The sequence below is a fragment of the Chiloscyllium plagiosum genome, chromosome 13 (genome assembly GCF_004010195.1).
Source record: "Chiloscyllium plagiosum isolate BGI_BamShark_2017 chromosome 13, ASM401019v2, whole genome shotgun sequence".
Classification (NCBI taxonomy): domain Eukaryota; kingdom Metazoa; phylum Chordata; class Chondrichthyes; order Orectolobiformes; family Hemiscylliidae; genus Chiloscyllium; species Chiloscyllium plagiosum.
In genome coordinates this window covers 51,720,900-51,740,472 of record NC_057722.1, presented here as the reverse complement: position 1 = coordinate 51,740,472, position 19,573 = coordinate 51,720,900, and the positions used below count along the sequence as shown (strand labels likewise).

The 19,573-nt window shown below is 41.8% G+C and overlaps 1 protein-coding gene across 1 annotated transcript in view; it reads right to left on the bottom strand.

Moving 5' to 3' along the window:
- The window catches only part of rnpepl1 (arginyl aminopeptidase like 1), a 63,264-nt gene extending 43,713 nt beyond the window's left edge, over positions 1 to 19,551 (bottom strand). Inside the window, exon 1 of the mRNA XM_043703019.1 lies at positions 19,036 to 19,551. Within this exon, the coding sequence (XP_043558954.1) occupies positions 19,036 to 19,485 (450 nt within the window). The 5' untranslated portion in view covers positions 19,486 to 19,551. The remainder of the gene's footprint in view (positions 1 to 19,035) is intronic.
- Between the last annotated feature and the right edge of the window lie 22 nt (positions 19,552 to 19,573).

The following is a 19,573-nucleotide window of genomic DNA, read 5'->3' as shown; positions in this document are numbered from 1 at the left end:
CGAGGGAGTCATGGAGGGAGTGGTCTTTACGGAATGCTGATAGGGGAGGGGAGGGAAATATATCCTTGGTGGTGGGGTCCGTTTGGACTTGGACGCAGGCATAGGTGTATGGGTTAGTAAGTTTGCAGATGACACTAAAGTCGGAGCAGTGGATACTGTGGAAGAATGTTGCAGGTTACAGGGGGACTTGGATAAACTGCAGAATTGGGCTGAGAGGTGGCAAATGGAGTTCAATGCAGATAAATGTGAGGTGATTCACTTTGAGGAGAATAACAGGAAGGCAGAATACTGAGTCAATGAAAAGATTCTTGGTAGTGTGGATGTGCAGAGAGATCATGGAGCCCTTCCTGTAGAAGGGCTTATGCCCGAAACGTCGATTCTCCTGTTCCCTGGATGCTGCCTGACCTGCTGCGCTTTTCCAGCGACACATTTTCAGCTCTGATCTCCAGCGTCTGCAGACCTCACATTCTCCTCCATGTACATAGACCCCTGAAAGTTGCCAACCAGTTTGACAGTGCTGTTAAGAAGGCATACAGTGTGTTAGGTTTTATTGGTAGAGGAATTAAGTTCCAGAGCTGTAATGTCCTGCTGTAACTATACAAAATGCTAGTGCAGAAGCACTTGGCATATTGTGTACAATTCTGGTTGCCCCATTACAGGAAGGATGTGGAAGCATTGGAAAAGGTGCAGAGGAGATGTACCAAGATGTTGTCTGGTTTGGAGGGAAGGTCTTATGAGGAAAGGCTGAGAGACTTGGTCTGTTCCCATCGAGAGAAGAAGGCTAAGAGGGGATTTGATGGAGACATACAAGATGATCAGACGATTAGATAGGGTAGACTGTGAAAGTCGTTTTCCTAGGATGATGACGTCAGCTTGTACAAGGGGCATAGCTACAAATTGAGGGGTGATAGATTTAATATAGATGTCAGAGGCAGATTCTTAACTCAGCGTGGTAAGGGCATGGAATGCCCTGCCTACCAATGCAGTTAACTCAACCACGTTAGGGAGATTTAAACAATCCTTGGATAAGCACATGGATAATGATGGGATAGTGGAGGGGGATGGGCTTAGATTAGTTTACAGGTCGGCGCAACATTGAGGACGCTGTGTTGTTCTATGCCATCTTGTCACTCCCATGACAGAGGCTGTAGGCCAGACCTGTCTTCAGGCAGAAAACTGAAGGGGGGTGTGGGTGTGTGTGTGTGTGGGGGGGGGGGGGGGGGCAAACTCTGACTGAGAGTGAACAGTAGTTAAAGGCAGCAAAACATTGGAGCAGCTTACACTTTGTCAGAGTGAAAGATGTGACCAGGCAGGGAAAGACTGGAACAATTTGACATTTTGACAGAGTGACGAGGAGAGAAGGTGAGGTGACACGAGGGCTGCCAGGAAGGGTAAGTTTTCCCGCTTAAAAAGGGACTTACCTCAGGAATAAAAGGTAAGGCTTTTATTTCTTTCTTACCATTCTTTTTCATATATTTAAGTGCATTGTTTGATTTTAGTTAGTTCATATAAAGCTAAGCTTACAATGGCAGGGGACCTCAGACCCTGGCATATGCCCCTTGCTCGACGTGGGAGCTTAGGAACGTGTCTGACGTTCCTGACTCTTACACTTGCAAAAAGTGTGTCCAGCTGCAGCTCTTGTTTAACCGCATGACGGCTCTGGAGCTGCAGATGGACTCACTGTGGAGTATCCGCGATGCTGAGGAGGTTGTGGATAGCACGTTTAGTGAACTGCTCACACCGCAGGTTAGAATTGCTGAGGGAGACAGTGAATGGGTGACCAAAAGACAGAAAGAGAGTAGGAAGGCAGTGCAGGTGTTCCCTGTGGTCATATCCCTCCAAAACAGGTACACCATTTTGGATAATGTTGGGGCAGATGGTTAACCAGGAGAGGGCAACAATTGTCAAGGTCATGGCACCGTGGTTGGCACTGCTGTTCAGAAGGGCGGGAAAAAGACTCGCAGGGCCATAGTCATAGGGGATTCTATTGTGAAGGGAGTAGATAGGCGGTTCCGTGGCTAAAAACGGGACTCCCGGATGGTATGTTGCCTCCCAGGTGCTCGGATCAGGGATGTTACCGATCGGCTGCAGAGCATTCTAAAAGGGGAGGGTGAACAGCCAGTTATCTTTATGCATATAGGCACCAACGGTGTAAGAACAAAATGAGATGAGGTCCTGAAGGAAGAATTCAGGGAGTTGGGAGAGAAGTTAAAGAGGAGGACCTCAAAGGTAGTGATCTTGGGATTACTACCAGTGTCATGTGCTAGCCAGCGTAGAAATGAAAAAATAGGCAGGATGACCACGTGGCTTGAGAGATGGTGGAAGAGGAAGGGTTTCAGATTTGTTGGACATTGGGACCGGTTTTGGGAAATGTGGGACTATTACAAAATGGACGGTCTACATGTGAACCAGACCGGAACCAATGTCCTCGGGGGAGTTTTTGCTACTGCTGTTGGGGAGGTTTTAAACTAATGTGACAGGGGACTGGAAACCAGAAGAGAAAATAAGTAGGCAGTGGGGTGGAGACTGGAGACTGTAAGAATCACAAAGATAGCATTAATAAAGGGAAGAGTAGGCAGAGAGCGGATAAGCGCAAAAGAACTGATGGCCTGAAATGCATCTACTTTAATGCAAGGAGTATAGTGTGTAAGGCAGATGAACTTAGGGCTTGGATTGGTGCCTGGGAATGTGACATTATTGCAATCACAGGGACTTGGTTGAAGGAAGAGAATGATGATTGGCAACTAAATGTTCCAGGATATAGATGCTTCAGACAAGACAGGGAGGGAAGTAAAAGGAGGGGTGGAGTTGCATTGCTGGTCAGGGATGATAACACGGCTGTGCTAAAGGAGGACACTATGGAGGTCTTGGGTAGTGAGGCATTATGGGTGGAGCTGAGAAATAAGGAGAGTGCAGATACATTGTTGGGGCTGTATTGCAGGTCTCCCAATAGTGAGCCTAAGGTAGAAGAACAAATAGGTAAACAGATTATGGAAAGATGTAGAGGCAATAGGGTAGTGGTGATGGAAGATTTTTATTTCCCAACATTGACTGGGATACAATTAGAGTCAGAGGTCTGGATGGGGTAGAATTTGTAAGAAGTGTCCAGGAGAGTTTTCTAGAGCAGTATGTCAATAGTCCGATGAGGGAAGGGGCCAGATCGGACCTGGTACTGGGGAACGAGCCAGGACAGGTGGTAGAAGTTGCGGTGGGGATTTATTTGGGAACAGTGACCACAATTCTATAAGTTTTAGAATACTCGTAGAAAAAGATGAGAGTGGTCCTAAGGGAAGAGTACTAAACTGGGTACTAAAGAGTACTAAATTATATCAAAATCAGGCAGGAGCTCGGAAATGTGGATTGGACACAGCTATTTGAAGGGCAGTCCACATTTGATATGTGGGAGGCTTTCAAAGATAGGTTAAAGATAGTGCAGGGTAAGCATGTCCCGTTGAAGGCAAAGGACAGGAAGGGCAAGATTTGTGAACCGTGGATGACAGGAGAAATTGTACGACTAGCCAAGAGGAAAAGGGAAGCGTACATAAGGTCTAGGCAGCTAAGAACAGAACGGGTCCTGGAGGAATAGTAGAAGAGTAGGATGAGTCTTAAACGAGGAATCAAGCGGCCTAAAAGGGGTCATGAAATAGCTTTAGCAAGTAAAATTAAGGAGAATCCCAAAGCATTTTATTCCTATATAAGAAGCAAATGGGTAACTAAAGAAAGGATTGGTCCACTAAACGATAATGAAGGAAGGCTGTGTTTCGAACCTGAGAGAATGGGTGAGATTCTGAATGATTACTTTGCATCAGCGTTCACCGAGGATAGGAACATGATGAATGTTGAGATTAGAGATAGAAGTTTGATTAATCTGGATCATGTTGACGTAAGTAGGGAAGATGTGTTGGGTAGGCTAGAGGTTATTTAAGGTGGACAAATCCCCAGGACCAAAGACAATCCTGGTAATTACAGACCAGTGAGCCTTACTTCAGTTGTTGGTAAAATGTTGGAAAAGGTTATAAGAGATAGGATTTATAATCATCTAGAAAAGAATAATTTGATTAGGGATAGTCAGCACGGTTTTGTGAAGGGAGGTCGTGCCTCACAAACCTTATTGAGTTCTTTGAGAAGGTGACCAAACAGGTAGATGAGAGTAAATCAGTTGATGAAGTGTATATGGATTTCAGCAAGGCATTCGATAAAGTTCCCCACAATAGGCTATTGTACAAAATGTGGAGGAATGGGATTGTGGAAGATATAGCAGTGTGGATCAGTAATTGGCTTGTTGAAAGAAGACAGAGGGTGGTGGTTGATGGGAAATGTTCATCCTGGAGTCCAGTTATCAGTGGTGTACCGCAAGGGTCAGTGTTGGGTCCACTGCTGTTCGTCATTTTCATAAACGACCTGGATGAGGGCGTAGAAGGGTGGGTTAGTAAATTTGCAGACGACACTAAGGTCGGTGGAGTTGTGGATAGTGACGAAGGATGTTGTAGGTTACATAGAGACATAGATAAGCTGCAGAGCTGGACTGAGAAGTGGCAAATGGAGTTTAATGCGGACAAGTGTGAGGTGATTCACTTTGGTCAGAGTAACCGGAATGCAAAGTACTGGGCTAATGGTAAGATCCTTGGTAGCATAGATGAGCAGAGAGATCTCAGTGTCCCGGTACACAGATCCTTGAAAGTTGCCACCCAGGGTGACAGGTTTGTTAAGAAGGCATACAGTATTTTAGCTTTTATTAAGAGAGGGATCGAGTTCCAGAACCATGAGGTTATGCTACAGCTGTACAAAATCCAGTGCGGCCGCACTTGGAGTATTGCGTACTGTTCTGGTCACCGCATTATAAGAAGGATGTGGAAGCTTTGGAAAGGTTGCAGAGGAGATTTACTAGGATGTTGCCTGGTGTGGAGGGAAGGTCTTACGAGGAAAAGCTGAAGGACTTGAGGCTGTTTTCGTTAGAGAGAAGAAGGTTGAGAGGTGACTTAATAGACACATATAAGATAATCAGAGGGTTAGATAGGGTGGACAGGGAGAGCCTTTTTCCAAGAATGGTGACGGTGAGCACAAGGGGGCATAGCTTTAAATTGAGGGGTGATAGATATCGGACAGATGTCAGAGGTAGTTTCTTTACTCAGAGAGTAGTAAGGGTATGGAATGTTTTGCCTGCAACGGTAGTAGATTCGCCAACTTTAAGTACATTTAAGTCGTTATTTGACAGGCATATGGATGTACATGGAATAGTGTAGGTTAGATGGGCTTCAGATTGGCATGACAGGTCGGTGCAACATCGAGGGCCGAAGGGCCTGTACTGCGCTATAATGTTCTATATATATCTATCCCAGGTTGCTGAGGCAGTCAAGAGAGGAAATAGCTGGGGCCCTGACTGATACCTTTGTGGCATCCTTAAATACAGGTAAGGTGCTGGAGGACTGGAGGGTTGCTGATGTTGTCCCCCTGTACAAGAAGGGTAGTAGAGATATTCCAGGTAACTACAGACCAGTGAGCTTGATGTCGGTGGTGGGAAAGTTGCTGGAAAAGGTACTGAGGGATAGGATCTATTTATATTTAGAAAACAATGGGCTTATCAGTGATAGGCAACATGGTTTTGTGCGGGGGAGATCGTGCCTTACCAACTTAATAGAGTTCTCGGAGGAAGTGACCAAGTTGATAGATGAAGGAAGGGCAGTTGATGTCATATACAGGGACTTTAGTAAGGCGTTTGATAAGGTTCCCCATGGTAGACTAATGGAGAAAGTGAAGTCACATGGTGTGCAGGGTGTTCTATCTATGTGGATAAAGAACTGGTTGAGCAACAGGAGACAGACAGTAGTAGTTGAAGGGAGTTTCTCGAAATGGAGAAAGGTAACCAGTAGTGTTCCACAGGGGTCAGTGTTGGGGCCACTGTTGTTTGTAATATACATAAATGATCTGGAAGAGGGCACTGTTGGTATGATCAACAAGTTTGCAGATGACACGAAGATTGGTGGAGTAGCAGAAAACATAAGGGATATCAAAGAATACAGGAGGATATAGATAGATTGAAGAGTTGAGCGGAAAAGTGGCAGATGGTTTTCAATCCAGAAAAATGTGAGGAGATGCATTTAGGCAAGATTAATTCTAGAGTGAATTGTACAATGAACGGAAGAGCCTTGGGAAAAGTTGATGGGCAGAGAGATCTGGGAGTGCAAGTCCGTTGTACTCTGAAGGTTGCTGCATAAGTGGATAGAGTGATCAAGAAGGCATACAGTATGCTTGCCTTCATTGGATGGGATATTGAGTATAAGAGCTGGCAAGTCATGTTAAAATTGTACTGGACTTTGGTTCAGCCGCATTTGGAATACTGTGTACAGTTTTGGTCACCACATTACCAAAAGAATGTGGGCGCTTTGGAGAGGGTGCAGAGAAAGTTTACGAGGATGTTGCCTGGTACGGAAGGTGCTAGCTATGAAGAGAGGTTGAGTAGGTTAGGTTTATTTTCATTAGAAAAAAGAAGATGGGGGGGGGGGACCTGATTGAGGTTTACAAAATCATGAAGGGTATAGACTGGGTGGATAGAGACAAGCTTTTTACCAGGGTGAAGGATTCCATAACAAGAGGTCATACTTTCAAGGTGAGAAGTGGAAAGCTTAAGGGGGATACACGCGGCAAGTTCTTCACACAGAGGGTGGTGGGCGTCTAGAATGCGTTGCCAGCAGAGGTGGTAGAGGCAGGCACGGTAGATTCATTTAAGATGCATCTGGACAAATGCATGAGTAGGTGGGGAGCAGAGGGATACAGATGCTTAGGAATTGACCGACAGGTTTAGACAGTACATATGGATCAGCTCAGGCTTGGAGGGGCGAGGAGCCTGTTCCTGGAATGTAAAGTTTCTTGGTTCTTTAAAAAAGTCAAATTCCTGAGATAGCAGAAGCATGAAAAAATGCTTAGCAGCAGATGGGCTGATGCAGGATGATGGAAGTAAGCAGCCTCAGTGACGAAGGGGCAGGTCCATCAGTGGTGAACAGGATGCAGAGGTTATGGAAAAGAAGAAATTGGACATTTGGCCTCTTGAGCCTGCTCCACCATTTAAAAAGACCATGGCTGTTCTGATGGGTTCTGAATTCCACATTTGCATCTACCCTTGATAACCTTTAATTCCCCTGCCTAACAAAAATCTATCTTATTCTGTCTTAAAAATACTGAATTACTCTGCCCTACTGCTTTCTGTGGCAGAGTGTTCCAAAGTCACACAACCCTCAGAAGTAAAAACTCTCCTTGACTCTGTTCTAAAACGGTGAAACAGTGTTCTCTTGTTCTGGACTGACCCATAACAGGAAGCATCCTCTTCACATCTATCTTGTCAAGACCATTCAGGATCTTATGAACATTAATCTCCTCACACTTCTAAACACTAGCAGAAAGAAGTCTAGACTGTCCAGTCTTTACACAAAAGACACCCACTCATTCCAGGTATCAATCTAGTAAAATCTCCTCTGAACTGCTGACAATGCATTTACATCCTTCCTTAAATAAGGTGGCCAAAACTACACATAGTATTCAAGATGTAGTCTCACCAATGTCTCGTTTAACTGAAGCTGAGCTTCCTTACATTTACGTTCGATTCCTCTCATAATAAAGGACAGTATTCCATTAGCTATTCTGATTGCATGCTGTGTCTGCACATTCATTTTTGTCACATACACACTAGATCACCGAAATCCTTCCGCATTTCAGAATTCTGCAGTTGAGTAATACTGTTTGTTTTAATTCTTTCTGACAAAGTGAACATCTTCATATTTCCCACCTTATTTGTGATCTGCCACATCTTTGCCTGTTCCACTCAACCTATTTAAATCCATCTGCAACTTCCTTATGTATTCTTCACAATGTACTTTCTTACCGATCTTGGCATCATCTGTGATGTTAGCTACCACACCTTCATTCCTCTCATCTAAGTCACCGATTTAAAAATTGTAAAAAGTTGGAAGGTCCAGCACAGACCCATTTGGAATGTCACTTGTCACATTCTGACAAAGACTCCTTACATGTACTGTTTTCTGCGAGCCAATTAGTCTTCTTTCCCTGCTGAAATGTTACCCTCTAAACCGCAAACTTTTATTTTTCACAATAATTTTTTATGTGAACCTTTATCAGATGCTTACAGGGAATTCCAGCATATCACATCTACAGACTTCCTTTCAACTATAGCGTGTTAATCTTTTACAGAACTCCATTCTAATAAATGGGAAAAAGATGATTACCCTTAGACAAAACTATGCTGACTCTTTCTGATTACCTTTAGCTTTTCTAAGTGCACAGTCATATTTTCCTTAATGATCTATTCTCATACCTTCTCCACGACAGATAACAAATTAACTGGCCTATATTTCCATCTTTCTGCCTCCTTCCCTTCTTAAGAAGAGTGGCTACATTTATCATTTTCCAGATTGTGGGAACCTTGCCCAAGTATAGGAAATTTAAATAATAATATATCTACTACCTCATTAGCACCCTCTTTTAAGACCCAAGGATGAAATCCATCTGGGCCTGGAGATCTGTTACCTCACAATTCCATCAGTTTGATTAGCACCACTTTCCTTACGACTATTACTTCACTCAGTGTCTCTGATCCTTCTATCTCCTTACGGACTGCTGTTACTGGATTGCTTTTTGTACTTTCTATAGTAAAGACAGAAGCAATACATTTGTTCATTTCATCTGCCATTTCCTTATTATCTATTAACTCGCCATCCTCACTCTCTAGAGAACCAATAATGGTGTTACTTACTCCTCCTTTCTAAATATCCTTAGAAACTCCAGCATCTATTTTTACATTCTAAGCTGGCGTCCTCCCTCTGAGGTAATTAACTAATCTCATCACATTACATAATATCAAATCTCTTATGACCTGTTCTGTGGTTGGTTCCAAGATAAGCTGCTCTAAGAAACTATCTCAAAAGCAGTCTACGAACTCCTTATCCAGGTGATGACTGCTGATCTGAATTTTCCAGTTTATATGTAGTTATCCATGGTTATGCTATCCCTTTACCACACACAACCAATATTTCTTCTTGTATACTTGGTTACATAGTGTTTACTGTTAGGGCATCACTCCCACTGGGGACTTATTTCCCATACTATTCCTCATCTCAAACCAAACCGATTCTCCACCTTGATCTCTTGAACCAAGGTAATCTCTTACTATTATACAAATACCATCTTTATTAACAGGGCTACCCCTCCACGTGTACCAAATACTTTTTTAAAAATGTTATATGTCCTTCAAATTCAGGATCCAACCCCTGACATCCTGAAGTCTTTTCTTCATAATGACTATCAGATTGCATTTGCTTTCGTTCAGCCTCACATTAGCTTCTAAATCCTGAGCCAAAGCTGCTCAAACCTCAGTTGTATCTTCAAATTATCTGGCCAAAGCATAGCTTGCAGTTGTGAAAAGGAAGGGCCAAAGATAGATCCTTGAGAAATTCCGAAGGTCTAGGGGCAGAAAGTTAAGCCACTTTCTAAGATTCTCTAGTCTCAACTGGATTGGTAAAATCGGAACCAACCAAACATCTCAAGTAGATGTGGGTGATAACCCAGTATAATAAATTAGAATTTTTTTGATTACTTATTAACAGTTCGAGCTGAAATGTGACAGATAGCTTTAAAATCTTTGCGTTTAAGTAGTGCCCTTTACTAAATAAACTAGTTGCATAATAAAGAATTTAACGGTACTCTATGTTCTTAAATACAGGCAAACTAGAGAAGTAGCCCAGAGAATGAAGATTTTCATAAAAGGCAGTAGTAAGAAAGGATTATGGGTCATAAAGTCAAGAAGTGTAGGTTCATAGTTCCTTGAAAGTGGACTCGCAGGTAGATGGAATAGTGAAGAAGGCATTTAGTATGTTTTCCTTTGTTGATCACAGCATTCAGTATAGGGATTGGGAGGTCATGTTACGGCTGTTCAAGACGTTGGTTAGGCCACTTTTGAAATATTGTATGTAATTCTGGTCTCCCTGCTATAGGAAGGATGATGTGAAACTTGCAAGGGTTTGGAAAAGATATTCAAGGATGCTGGAGGGTTTGAGCTACAGGGAGAGGCTATTTTCCCTGGAGCATCAGAGGCTGAGGGGCGACCGTATAGAGGGTTATAAAATCATGAGGGGCATGGATAGGATAAATAGACAAAGTCTTTTCCCTGGGGTGGGGGAGTGCAGAACTAAAGGGCATAAGTTTATGATGAGAAGGAAAAGATTTAAAAGAGACCTAAGGGGCAATGTTTTCACACAGAGGGTGTTGTATGCATGGAATGAGCTGCCAGAAGAAGTGGTGAAGGCTGGTACAATTACAATATTTAAAAGACATCTGGATTAGTATTTGAATAGAAAGGGTTTAGAGGGATATGGGTGAAATGCTGGCAAATGGGACTAGATTAATTTAGGGTATCTGGTTGGCATGGACAAGTTGGACTGAAGGGTCTGTTTCCATGCTGTACTCCTTGATGACTCTATGACTTGAAGTAGAATTAATATAGGTGGAGATTAGGAATAAAAACGGCCAGAAAGTGGAGAGAGTTGATTCTCAGCCCACTAATAGAAATTACATAATTGAAACAGTAAGCATGAAATAATTGGGACATGTAACAAAGACAATGTGATAATTATGAGGAACCCCATTCTGTATATAGACTGGACAATTCAAATTGGTAATGTAGTCCAGAATGAGAGTTTGTATAATGCTTTTATGACAATTCCTTTAACAGTTTTTAGCTTTATCCAATTTTAGATAAAGGATTATCTATTGAGAAATTGTTAATCAATAATCTCACAGAAAAGAGTCTTCTTGGAAAAAGTGATAATACCTTGATATTCTGTTTAAGAATAACATACTTGAGTCCAAAACAACAACATTAAAGAAACCTAGTTATTTGTTATACAGTTATGAAGGAAGAGCTGGCCAAGATTGATTATGTACGTAGACTAAAAGCTGTGACAGTAAATGAACAGCAGGAAATACTTTTTAAAACTTTTCAAAATTCCTAACAAAAATATGCTCTGTTACAAAATAAAAATCAGTTTACATGGATAATTAAGTATTGTATTAAAAGGCAATGCTTTTAATTTTATAAATGAGCAAAGGATCACCAAAATGTCAACAGAGAAAAAAAAAGAGAAAAAAAAAAGTAGAACCAGTGTAAATTAGTTAGGAACAGATTTTAAGAGCTTTTATCAGGACATAGAGAAGAATTGCTAAAGAAAATATTTGAGGCAGAAACATGAGAAATTATTATTGGGAATGAGGAAAAGACAGAAACACTGAACAAATATTTTGTATTTGTCTTCACAGTAGAAAACAAGAATATCAGACATAAATGGTGACCAAATGGCTAATAGCAATGTGAAATTAAATGACCGGAATATCAGGAGAAAAAATATGTTAGAAGAAATCAAGGAACTAAATTCTAATACCCTTAGTTCAAAAAGAACTAGATGCAGCCAAAATGAATCCATTGATTGTGATTTTCCAAAATTCTCTAGATTATATAATGGTCCGAACTGATTGGAAGCTAGCAAGTATAACATTGCTATTCAAAAAAGGAGGCAGAGAGAATACAGGGGAGTCAGAGCCAGTTAGTTCATTATGAGGAAAACACCAGATCTATTATTATTAGTATTCATCTATCATTAAGGATGACTTAACAATGCACTTAGCAAATCAGAGTGTGATCAAAGTCAACACAGCTTTACAAGAGGAGAACTGTACTTGACAAATTTAGTAACATTTTTTTGAGAATTAAACTGGAAGGGTAGATAAAAGGGAGCTAATAGTGAAATATAAATGGATACCTAAAAGGTCAGAAAAAGCTAATTAAGAGTTTATGAAGTTGGAGGCAGTATATTAGCAGGGTGAAAGGCTGGTTAACAGAAAGCACAAAGTAGAGATAAACGGGGAATTTTCAAATTGGCAGATTGTAAAGTACATTACTTACACAAAGGCACCAGGAGCAATATATCTAAGTTTGCCGATGACATAAATTTAGGTGGGAATGAATTCTGTTAGGAAAATTTAAAATTGGGCGCAATAGATGTAGAAAGATTATATAAATGGGCAACAAGTTGACAATGGAGTAACATGTGGAGACTTCAGATTATTTCCTCCAGTTTTAAGAATAGAAAAGTAGATTTTTTTTGCAATACATGAAACTTTCAAATGTTATTATTCAGAGAGCCTAGGCTACACACATACAAGGAACACAAACGCCCCAAGCAGGTACAATAAATAATTTGGAAGTCAAATGACCTATTGGCTTTATTGAAAGGAAAGTAGCAGTATCTGAATATTGAAGTCCTGGTGCAAATGCCCAGGGTTGTAGATTGATCATATCAAAAGCACTACACGCAATATTTCCTCCATATCTAAGGAAGATATACTTCCTTGAAGGAGATGTAACTAATGTTCACTAGGTCATGAAACCAATAAACTGGGTGAAACCGTTCATGCTGCACCTAACTGAGCAGTGCATAAATACATATCCAATCCATCTATTACCTGTCCTCCATCCATAAGGCACTCTTTCGCAGTAAGATTTACCAAGCAGAAATCCTTTAGATCAAAGACTGGAAAAATACAGAATTTTTAAAATTCAGTTACTGGATGTGGCCATCACTGGCTATGCCATTTATTGCTCATCCCTATTTGCCCTGTAGAAGGTGGTACTGAGATGCATCCTTAAACAATGTTGTTTTTAGGGTGTAGGACCACCCACAGTGCTCTTTAGAAGTGAGTTCCAGAATTTAGATCCAACAATGAAGGAATGGAGATATAGTTCCAAGTCAAGATAATGTGTGGATTGGAGGGTAACTTTCCCATTTGCTGTTCCTGTCTTCTAGATTATAGGTTTGGAAGGTGCTGTCAGAGAAGCCTGGGTAAGTCACTGCAGTGTATCATGTAAATGGTACACACTACTGCAACTGTGCAATGGTGGAACTGGGAACGAATGTTTAAGGTGGTGAATGGGGTTACAATCAAGTAGACTGCTTTGTCCTGGAAGGTGTCAAGCTTCTTGAGAGTTATTGGGGCTGCAGTCATCCAGGTAAGAAGGGAATACTCGATGACACTTCTAATTGTGCCTTGTTGATGGTGAACAGGCTTTGGGGAATCAGGAGGCGAGCTGCTCGCCTGAGTATTCCTAGCCTCCAACCTGATCTTGTAGCCAGTGTGTTTGTGGTGAGTCCAATTGAGTTTCTGATCAATGATAATCCCAGGATGTTGATAATGGGGGATTTAGTGGTAGTAACACCATTGAATGTCAAGGGACAGCAATTAAGTTGTCTCTTATTGGTGATGGTCATAGCCTGTCACTTGTGTAGCACAAATATTACTTGCCAGTTGTTGGCCTAAGTCTGGATATTGCTTCAGTGTCTGAGGAGTTGCAAACATACCCACTTCTGACCTTAAGATGGAGGGAAGGTCATTCATGAAGCAGCTGAAGATGGTTGGGCCTAGGACACTACCCTGAGGAACTCCTACAGCAATGTCCTGGAGCCGAGATGACAGACCTCCAACAACCATGACCATCCTCCTATGTGTCAGGTATGACTCTAACCACTAGAGAGATTTCCCCCTTACATCCATTGATTCCAGTTTTTCTAGGGCTCCTTGACGCCACACTTGGTCGAAAGCATCCTTGAAATCAAGGGCTATTGCTCTCATCTCACCTCTGGTATTCAACTCTTTTGTCATGTTTGAACCAAGGCTGTTAGGAGGTCAGGAGCTGAGTGGGCCTGGCGGAACCCAAACTGGGGGTCACTGAGCAGGTGCTACTTGATAGCACTATTGAATACACCTTCCATGGCTTTATTGATGACTGAGAGTAGACTAATGGGGCAGTAATTTGCCAGGTTGGATTTGTCCTGTTTTTTATGTGCAGGACATACTGGGGCAATTTTCCACAAGGTCGGGTAGATGCCAGTGTTGTAACTGTACTGGAACAGCTTGGCTAGGGGAGTGGTAAGTTCTGGAGCACAAGTCTTTAATAATATTGCTGGAATGTTGTCAGGGCTTGTAGCCTTTGCAGTATACAGTGCCTCCAACCGTTTCTTGATATCACATGCAGGGACTTTAATTGGCTGAAGACTGGCATCTATATCGCTGGGGACCACTGGAGGAGGCTGAGATGGATCATCTGCTTGGCACTTTTGGCTGAAGACTGCTGTGAAAGCTTCACCCTTATCTTTTGAACTGATGTACTAAGCTCTTCCATCAATGAGGATGGGGACACTTGTGGAGTCTCCTTCAGTGAGTTGGTTAATTGTTCACCACCATTGATGACGATGTAGCAGAACTGCAGAGCTTAGATCTGATTTGTTGGTTGTGAGATTGCTTAGTTCTGTCCATCACTTGCTTATGCTGCTTGGCATGCAAGTAGTCCTGTCTGGTGGCTTCACCAGGTTAACACCTCATCCTCAGGTATGCCTGGTGCCTGCATTCTCCATTGAACACAGTTCTTATTCATGAACTTATTTAAAATGTCTTTTAACTGTCTACTCTACAGACATCTACCACTTCCTCTGGAAGTTCATTCCACACACGAACCACTCGGTGCAAAAATAGTTGACCCTCACATCTTTTTTAAAATATATCTCTTCTCACATTAAAAATATGCCCCCTAGTCTTGAAATCCCCCACCCGAGGGAAAAGATACCTGCCATTCACTTTATCTTTAAACCTCTATCAGGTCAAACTCCTACGGCTCCAATGAAAAAATTCCAGCCTATCCAGCCTCTCCTTATAACTCAAACCTTTCATTCCTGGCAACATCCTAGTAAATCTCTTCTGAACCTTCTCAAGCTTAATAATATCCTTCCTATAAGAGGGAGACCAGTACTGGATGCAATACTCCAGTACTGCACCAACATCCTGTATAACCTCAACACAATGTCCCTACTCCTATACTCAAAAGGTTTGTGCTGTCAAGGCAAGCATGCTAAACACCTTCTTAACCACCTCATCTATATGTGACGAAAACTTCAAAGAATTATGTTCCTGAACCCTCAGATCTCTTTGTCCTACAACACTACCCAAGACCCTAATTTTAATTTTATAAGTCTTGCCTTTGTTTGTTTTACCAGAATACCTTGCATTTATCCAAATTAAACTTCATCTGCCACTCTTTGGCCCATTCACACAATTGATCAAGATCTCTTTGTAATCTTAGTCTTCACTGTCCACTATATCACCAATCTCTGCTAACTTTCTATATTCTCAAAAATCATTTATATAAATGACAAACAAAAGTAGGCCCAGCACTGATCCATGCAGAACACTGCTGGTCACAAGTCTCCAGTCTGAAAAACAACCCTCCATCATCACGCTGTCTCCTGCCATTAACCAATTTTGTATCCAAATGGCAAGTTCACTCTGAATCTCATGGGATCTAACTTTACTAATTAGTCTACCATTTCGAACCTTGTCAAAGGCTTTATGAAAGTCTAAGTAAACAATGTCTTCTGCTTTGCCCTAATCGATCCTCTTGATTACTTCCTCAAAAAAATTATCAAGTGTCTAAGACATGATTCCCCTCATACAAAATCATGCTGCCTCATCATTCCTTGCTTCTCCAAATACATACAAATAAACCATAACATTTTATTAGCTTTCCTGATTATTTGCTGCACCTGCATACTAACCCTGTTTCATGCAGGAGGACACCCAAATTGATTTGCATTTCAGAGCTCTACAACTTCTCACCATTTAGAGAATGTTTTTTTTAAATTGCAACAAAATGAACAATTTCACACTTAACCACATAATACTGCATTTGGCAGATCTTTGCCCAATCAATTAATCCAACTATATCCCTTTGAAGGCTCCTTATGTCCTCTTCATAACTCCTATGTTTCTATATTTTCAGACAGACACATCTGTGACAGGTAGACTAGTGAGGACAAGATCAAGCAGATTTTTACCACCTGGCGGTTCCCTCATCACGTGCTGCTGACCCAACTATGTCCTTTGGGTTTCAGACATCTCTGTCAGTAGTGTTGCCACTTTGGAGGATGAATATTGTAACCTCCACCCAGAGTGCATTGTGTGCCCCGCCACACTCAGTGCTTCCTCCAAGTTGTGTTCAACATTGAGGAATACTAATTCATCAATTCAGAGGGTAGGAATCAGCAGGAAGTCTCCGTGTACATGTTTGACCTGATGCCATGACACTTCACAGAGTTCAGAATCAATGTTGAAGACTTCCAAGGCAACTTCTTCTCTGTATACAACTGTGTTCTCATCTCCTGACGTGTCTGGGGTATTGTCTGTCAGGTATGATTCTGTGATGGTATGTGTGATATTGTTTGCAATGTATGAATCTGTGAATATGACTATATCGGCCTGTTCCTCATCTTGTTTATGGGACAGTATTCTCAATTTTGACACTGGACACCAAGATGGGAAAGGAGGACTTTGCAAGGTTGATAGTGCTGTGTTTGCTGTTTTCATTTCTCGTACGCAATCTGATGCCGAGTGATATTTCTTTATACTTTGCAACAGTTTGATAAAATCAAGTATGCTGATATACCATTGCAGTGGGCAATTAAGAGTAAACCACATTGTTGTGGGTCTGGAGTCACATGCAGACCGAGACAGGTGAAAAATACCACAGGTGATTTGGTGATTGAAGAAAACCTGTTTAATTGTGTATAAGAATACTTCTAAATATAATAAAAAGTAAATCAGATCCCATAAATGACATTAGTGAACCAGATACATTTTTATGACAATTGACAGTAGTTCGTTGGATTATTACATAGCTAATAATCCAACTATGTAATTGGATTATTAGCTATGTAATTATTAGCTACGAAGCTATCTCCCCAAGCCACTATCTCGCCAAAAGCCATTTCCTTGTGGCAACCGTCATTTGATAAATGGGAGGCTTTGAAGCTGCAGAATGGGATAGGCCTTGCTAAACAGCCTCAGCCAACCTCTACAGTTGGGCCTCAGTCAGTACAACTCTCTTGTGCACACACACACACACACACACACACACACACAGATGTGCTGCACATTACTAAGAAGTGTCTCCTCTGCAGATAAGTGGCAGAATAATCACCTTAAACTCAACAAATGGAGAAGTTATCGTTTGGTCCTGGGATTTGCATTTACTAAATAAACCAATTTGATTGTCTCTTGGGATTAGAAAGGCTCAGTACATCAGGCCTATAATTTGTGGACTTTAGAAGAAAGGGGGGGGGGGGGTGGTGATCGCTTTGGCTGAAACTTACTCATTGAGGATTTGATAAGAATTGCACTGCACATTTATTGCATTTTAATTTAAATTAATAGCTCAATGTGTCAGTCATCTTGCATCGAGAAAAGTGATCAAAAGGCTTACAAATTAAGAAGTTACCTCCATTCAAATCTTTAAAAGCATGTTAAAAAGTAGGTAAAAGATTTCTTTAAGTTACCAGGGCATGATATATTAATTTGACAGTACACAATGTTCCTGCTAAACTCACACAAAGTCATGATTAGTGGCTGTTACAAGTGTACTGGTGTTTAGCGTTTGCAGTCAAGATTAGAGTGGTGCTGGAGAAGCACAGCAGGTCAGGTAACATCCTGATGAAGGGCAATTGCCCGAAACGTCGATTTTCCTGCTCCTTGGATGCTGCCTGACCTGCTGTGCTTTTCCAACACCACTCTAATCTTGACTCTGATCTCCAGCATCTGCAGTCCTTACTTTCGCCTAGTTGATTTTAGCATTTGCAGTTTGCCCAAAGAAAGTGGAAGATATAAATGTTTGCCAAGTTTTGGGCACTGAATTTAACACATCAAGCCCCTGGACACAGTACAGAAGGGATTTTCTATGATGATATCAAGTCTATGAAACCAAACTGTGAAACTAAGGCTCTTTCCACTGAAATTGCTAAGGTAAGAGACAATTTGATAGTAGTATGTAAAAATGTCTCAATTTTGAAAAGTAAGTAAAGAAAAGCTATTTTCACAGTTCAGGAGGTAGTGACTGGAGGGCATAACTGTAAGAGCACTGCAAAAAGACAAAAAGGAAAAGTTGTAAGTTATTTAATGTGTTGATAATATGGAACGTTGGGGTCAGTTTAGCTCAGTTTGCCGGATGGTTGGTATATGAAGCAGTGTAATGCCAACAGCATGGGTTCAATTCCCATCACCGGCTGAGGTTGCCAAGAACAACTCTCCTCACCACCAGTCGTCTCTCTAATGAGAATGCAACCATATGATCTACTAAGACTATGACAACTCACACACATTAAGTGGCATCTTAGAAATAGCACTGGAAGTAGTATCTACTAAGAATTGATAAGGTTTGGAAACATAAAACTTTAAAGGAATCTGAAGAAGGTGGATAACATTTTCTAACAGTCCTGACAGGATTTTACAGCTTCAACTGATCTGATTCTGCGTGCTGACAGTTGGGTTTGAATTTGTTGCTATACACTTATTATATCAATTATCATAACAAATAATAATGCAATCTCATGGTCTCTTGTACAATGACAATTAGAATTAATGAAATCACAGTTGTCTTTGTAGAGTGTCCCAATGCAGAATTCTATCACGTTGTAAGCTTTATACTCTAAAGGTCAAAGGTCACACAAAATTGATTACAGCTGAGGCTGAATTCATTTATTTCATTCTTTCTGAATCACACACAGAATTTATGCCTCACTAAATGCTTAAATTCAAATTTTCCCAAACTGCTCTGTCTCTCAACTTAGTGGAAGAATCCATCTCAGGACACTACAGCACCTGCAGAAAAAAAAGGCTGAGCAGGAAACATGGAGACTTCTAGTTATCCAAACCGAGACACTGAGTGAAGTTAATCGTACAGTAAAACAAGTCAGCCTTAAATCTTGTAATTCTTTTCGGCTGGGATTTATAATTTGCACAGTTAAACTGTAACGCCATAAGTGCATGAATGTTAAGTACTTAATACCCTCCATGGGTCTGACAAGGTGGGGGTGAGTTTGGAGCTCAGTTTCTGTTTAAAAGCGTCCAACCTGAAGAAGTTGGAGGAGGACTTACCGCCGGCCCATCGGCTGTAGTGTACCTGATGATGATCTGAAAGTTGCTGAGAGGTTTGATGGCAGCCGGCAGGTTTATCACGAGAGAGGAGCCGTACTCGGTGAAAGGGTCGAGGCGGTGACTCAGGGGCCAGCTGTTTTCGCCCGAGTTGCACCGACATTTAGCGTTGACCGAGCGGATGTGCAGCGACTGGTGCGAGTCCAGGACCAGGCTCTGGGTGTCGGGCTGCAGGCACACCAAGTCCAGCACCTCCACCGCCTGGATCTCCCGGCTCGGGAAGTTAATGTCCAACTCCAGGTGGAAATGCTGGATCTGGAAATGCTGGAAGTTGGAGGCGGATGCGATGTCGACAGGGCAGTCCCGGGACGAATTCAACCTCTCGCTCTTGGCGGAGCCGGTCACAACTTTCCGGCAGCAGCAGAAAGTTGGCCGCTCGAAGGCAGCAGCCATGGTCCAGCCAGAGGAATACAAACAGAAGGGAACAAAAACAGAGAGGCGGCGGGGGATGGGATTGGGGGGGGGGGGGGGGGAATTAAAA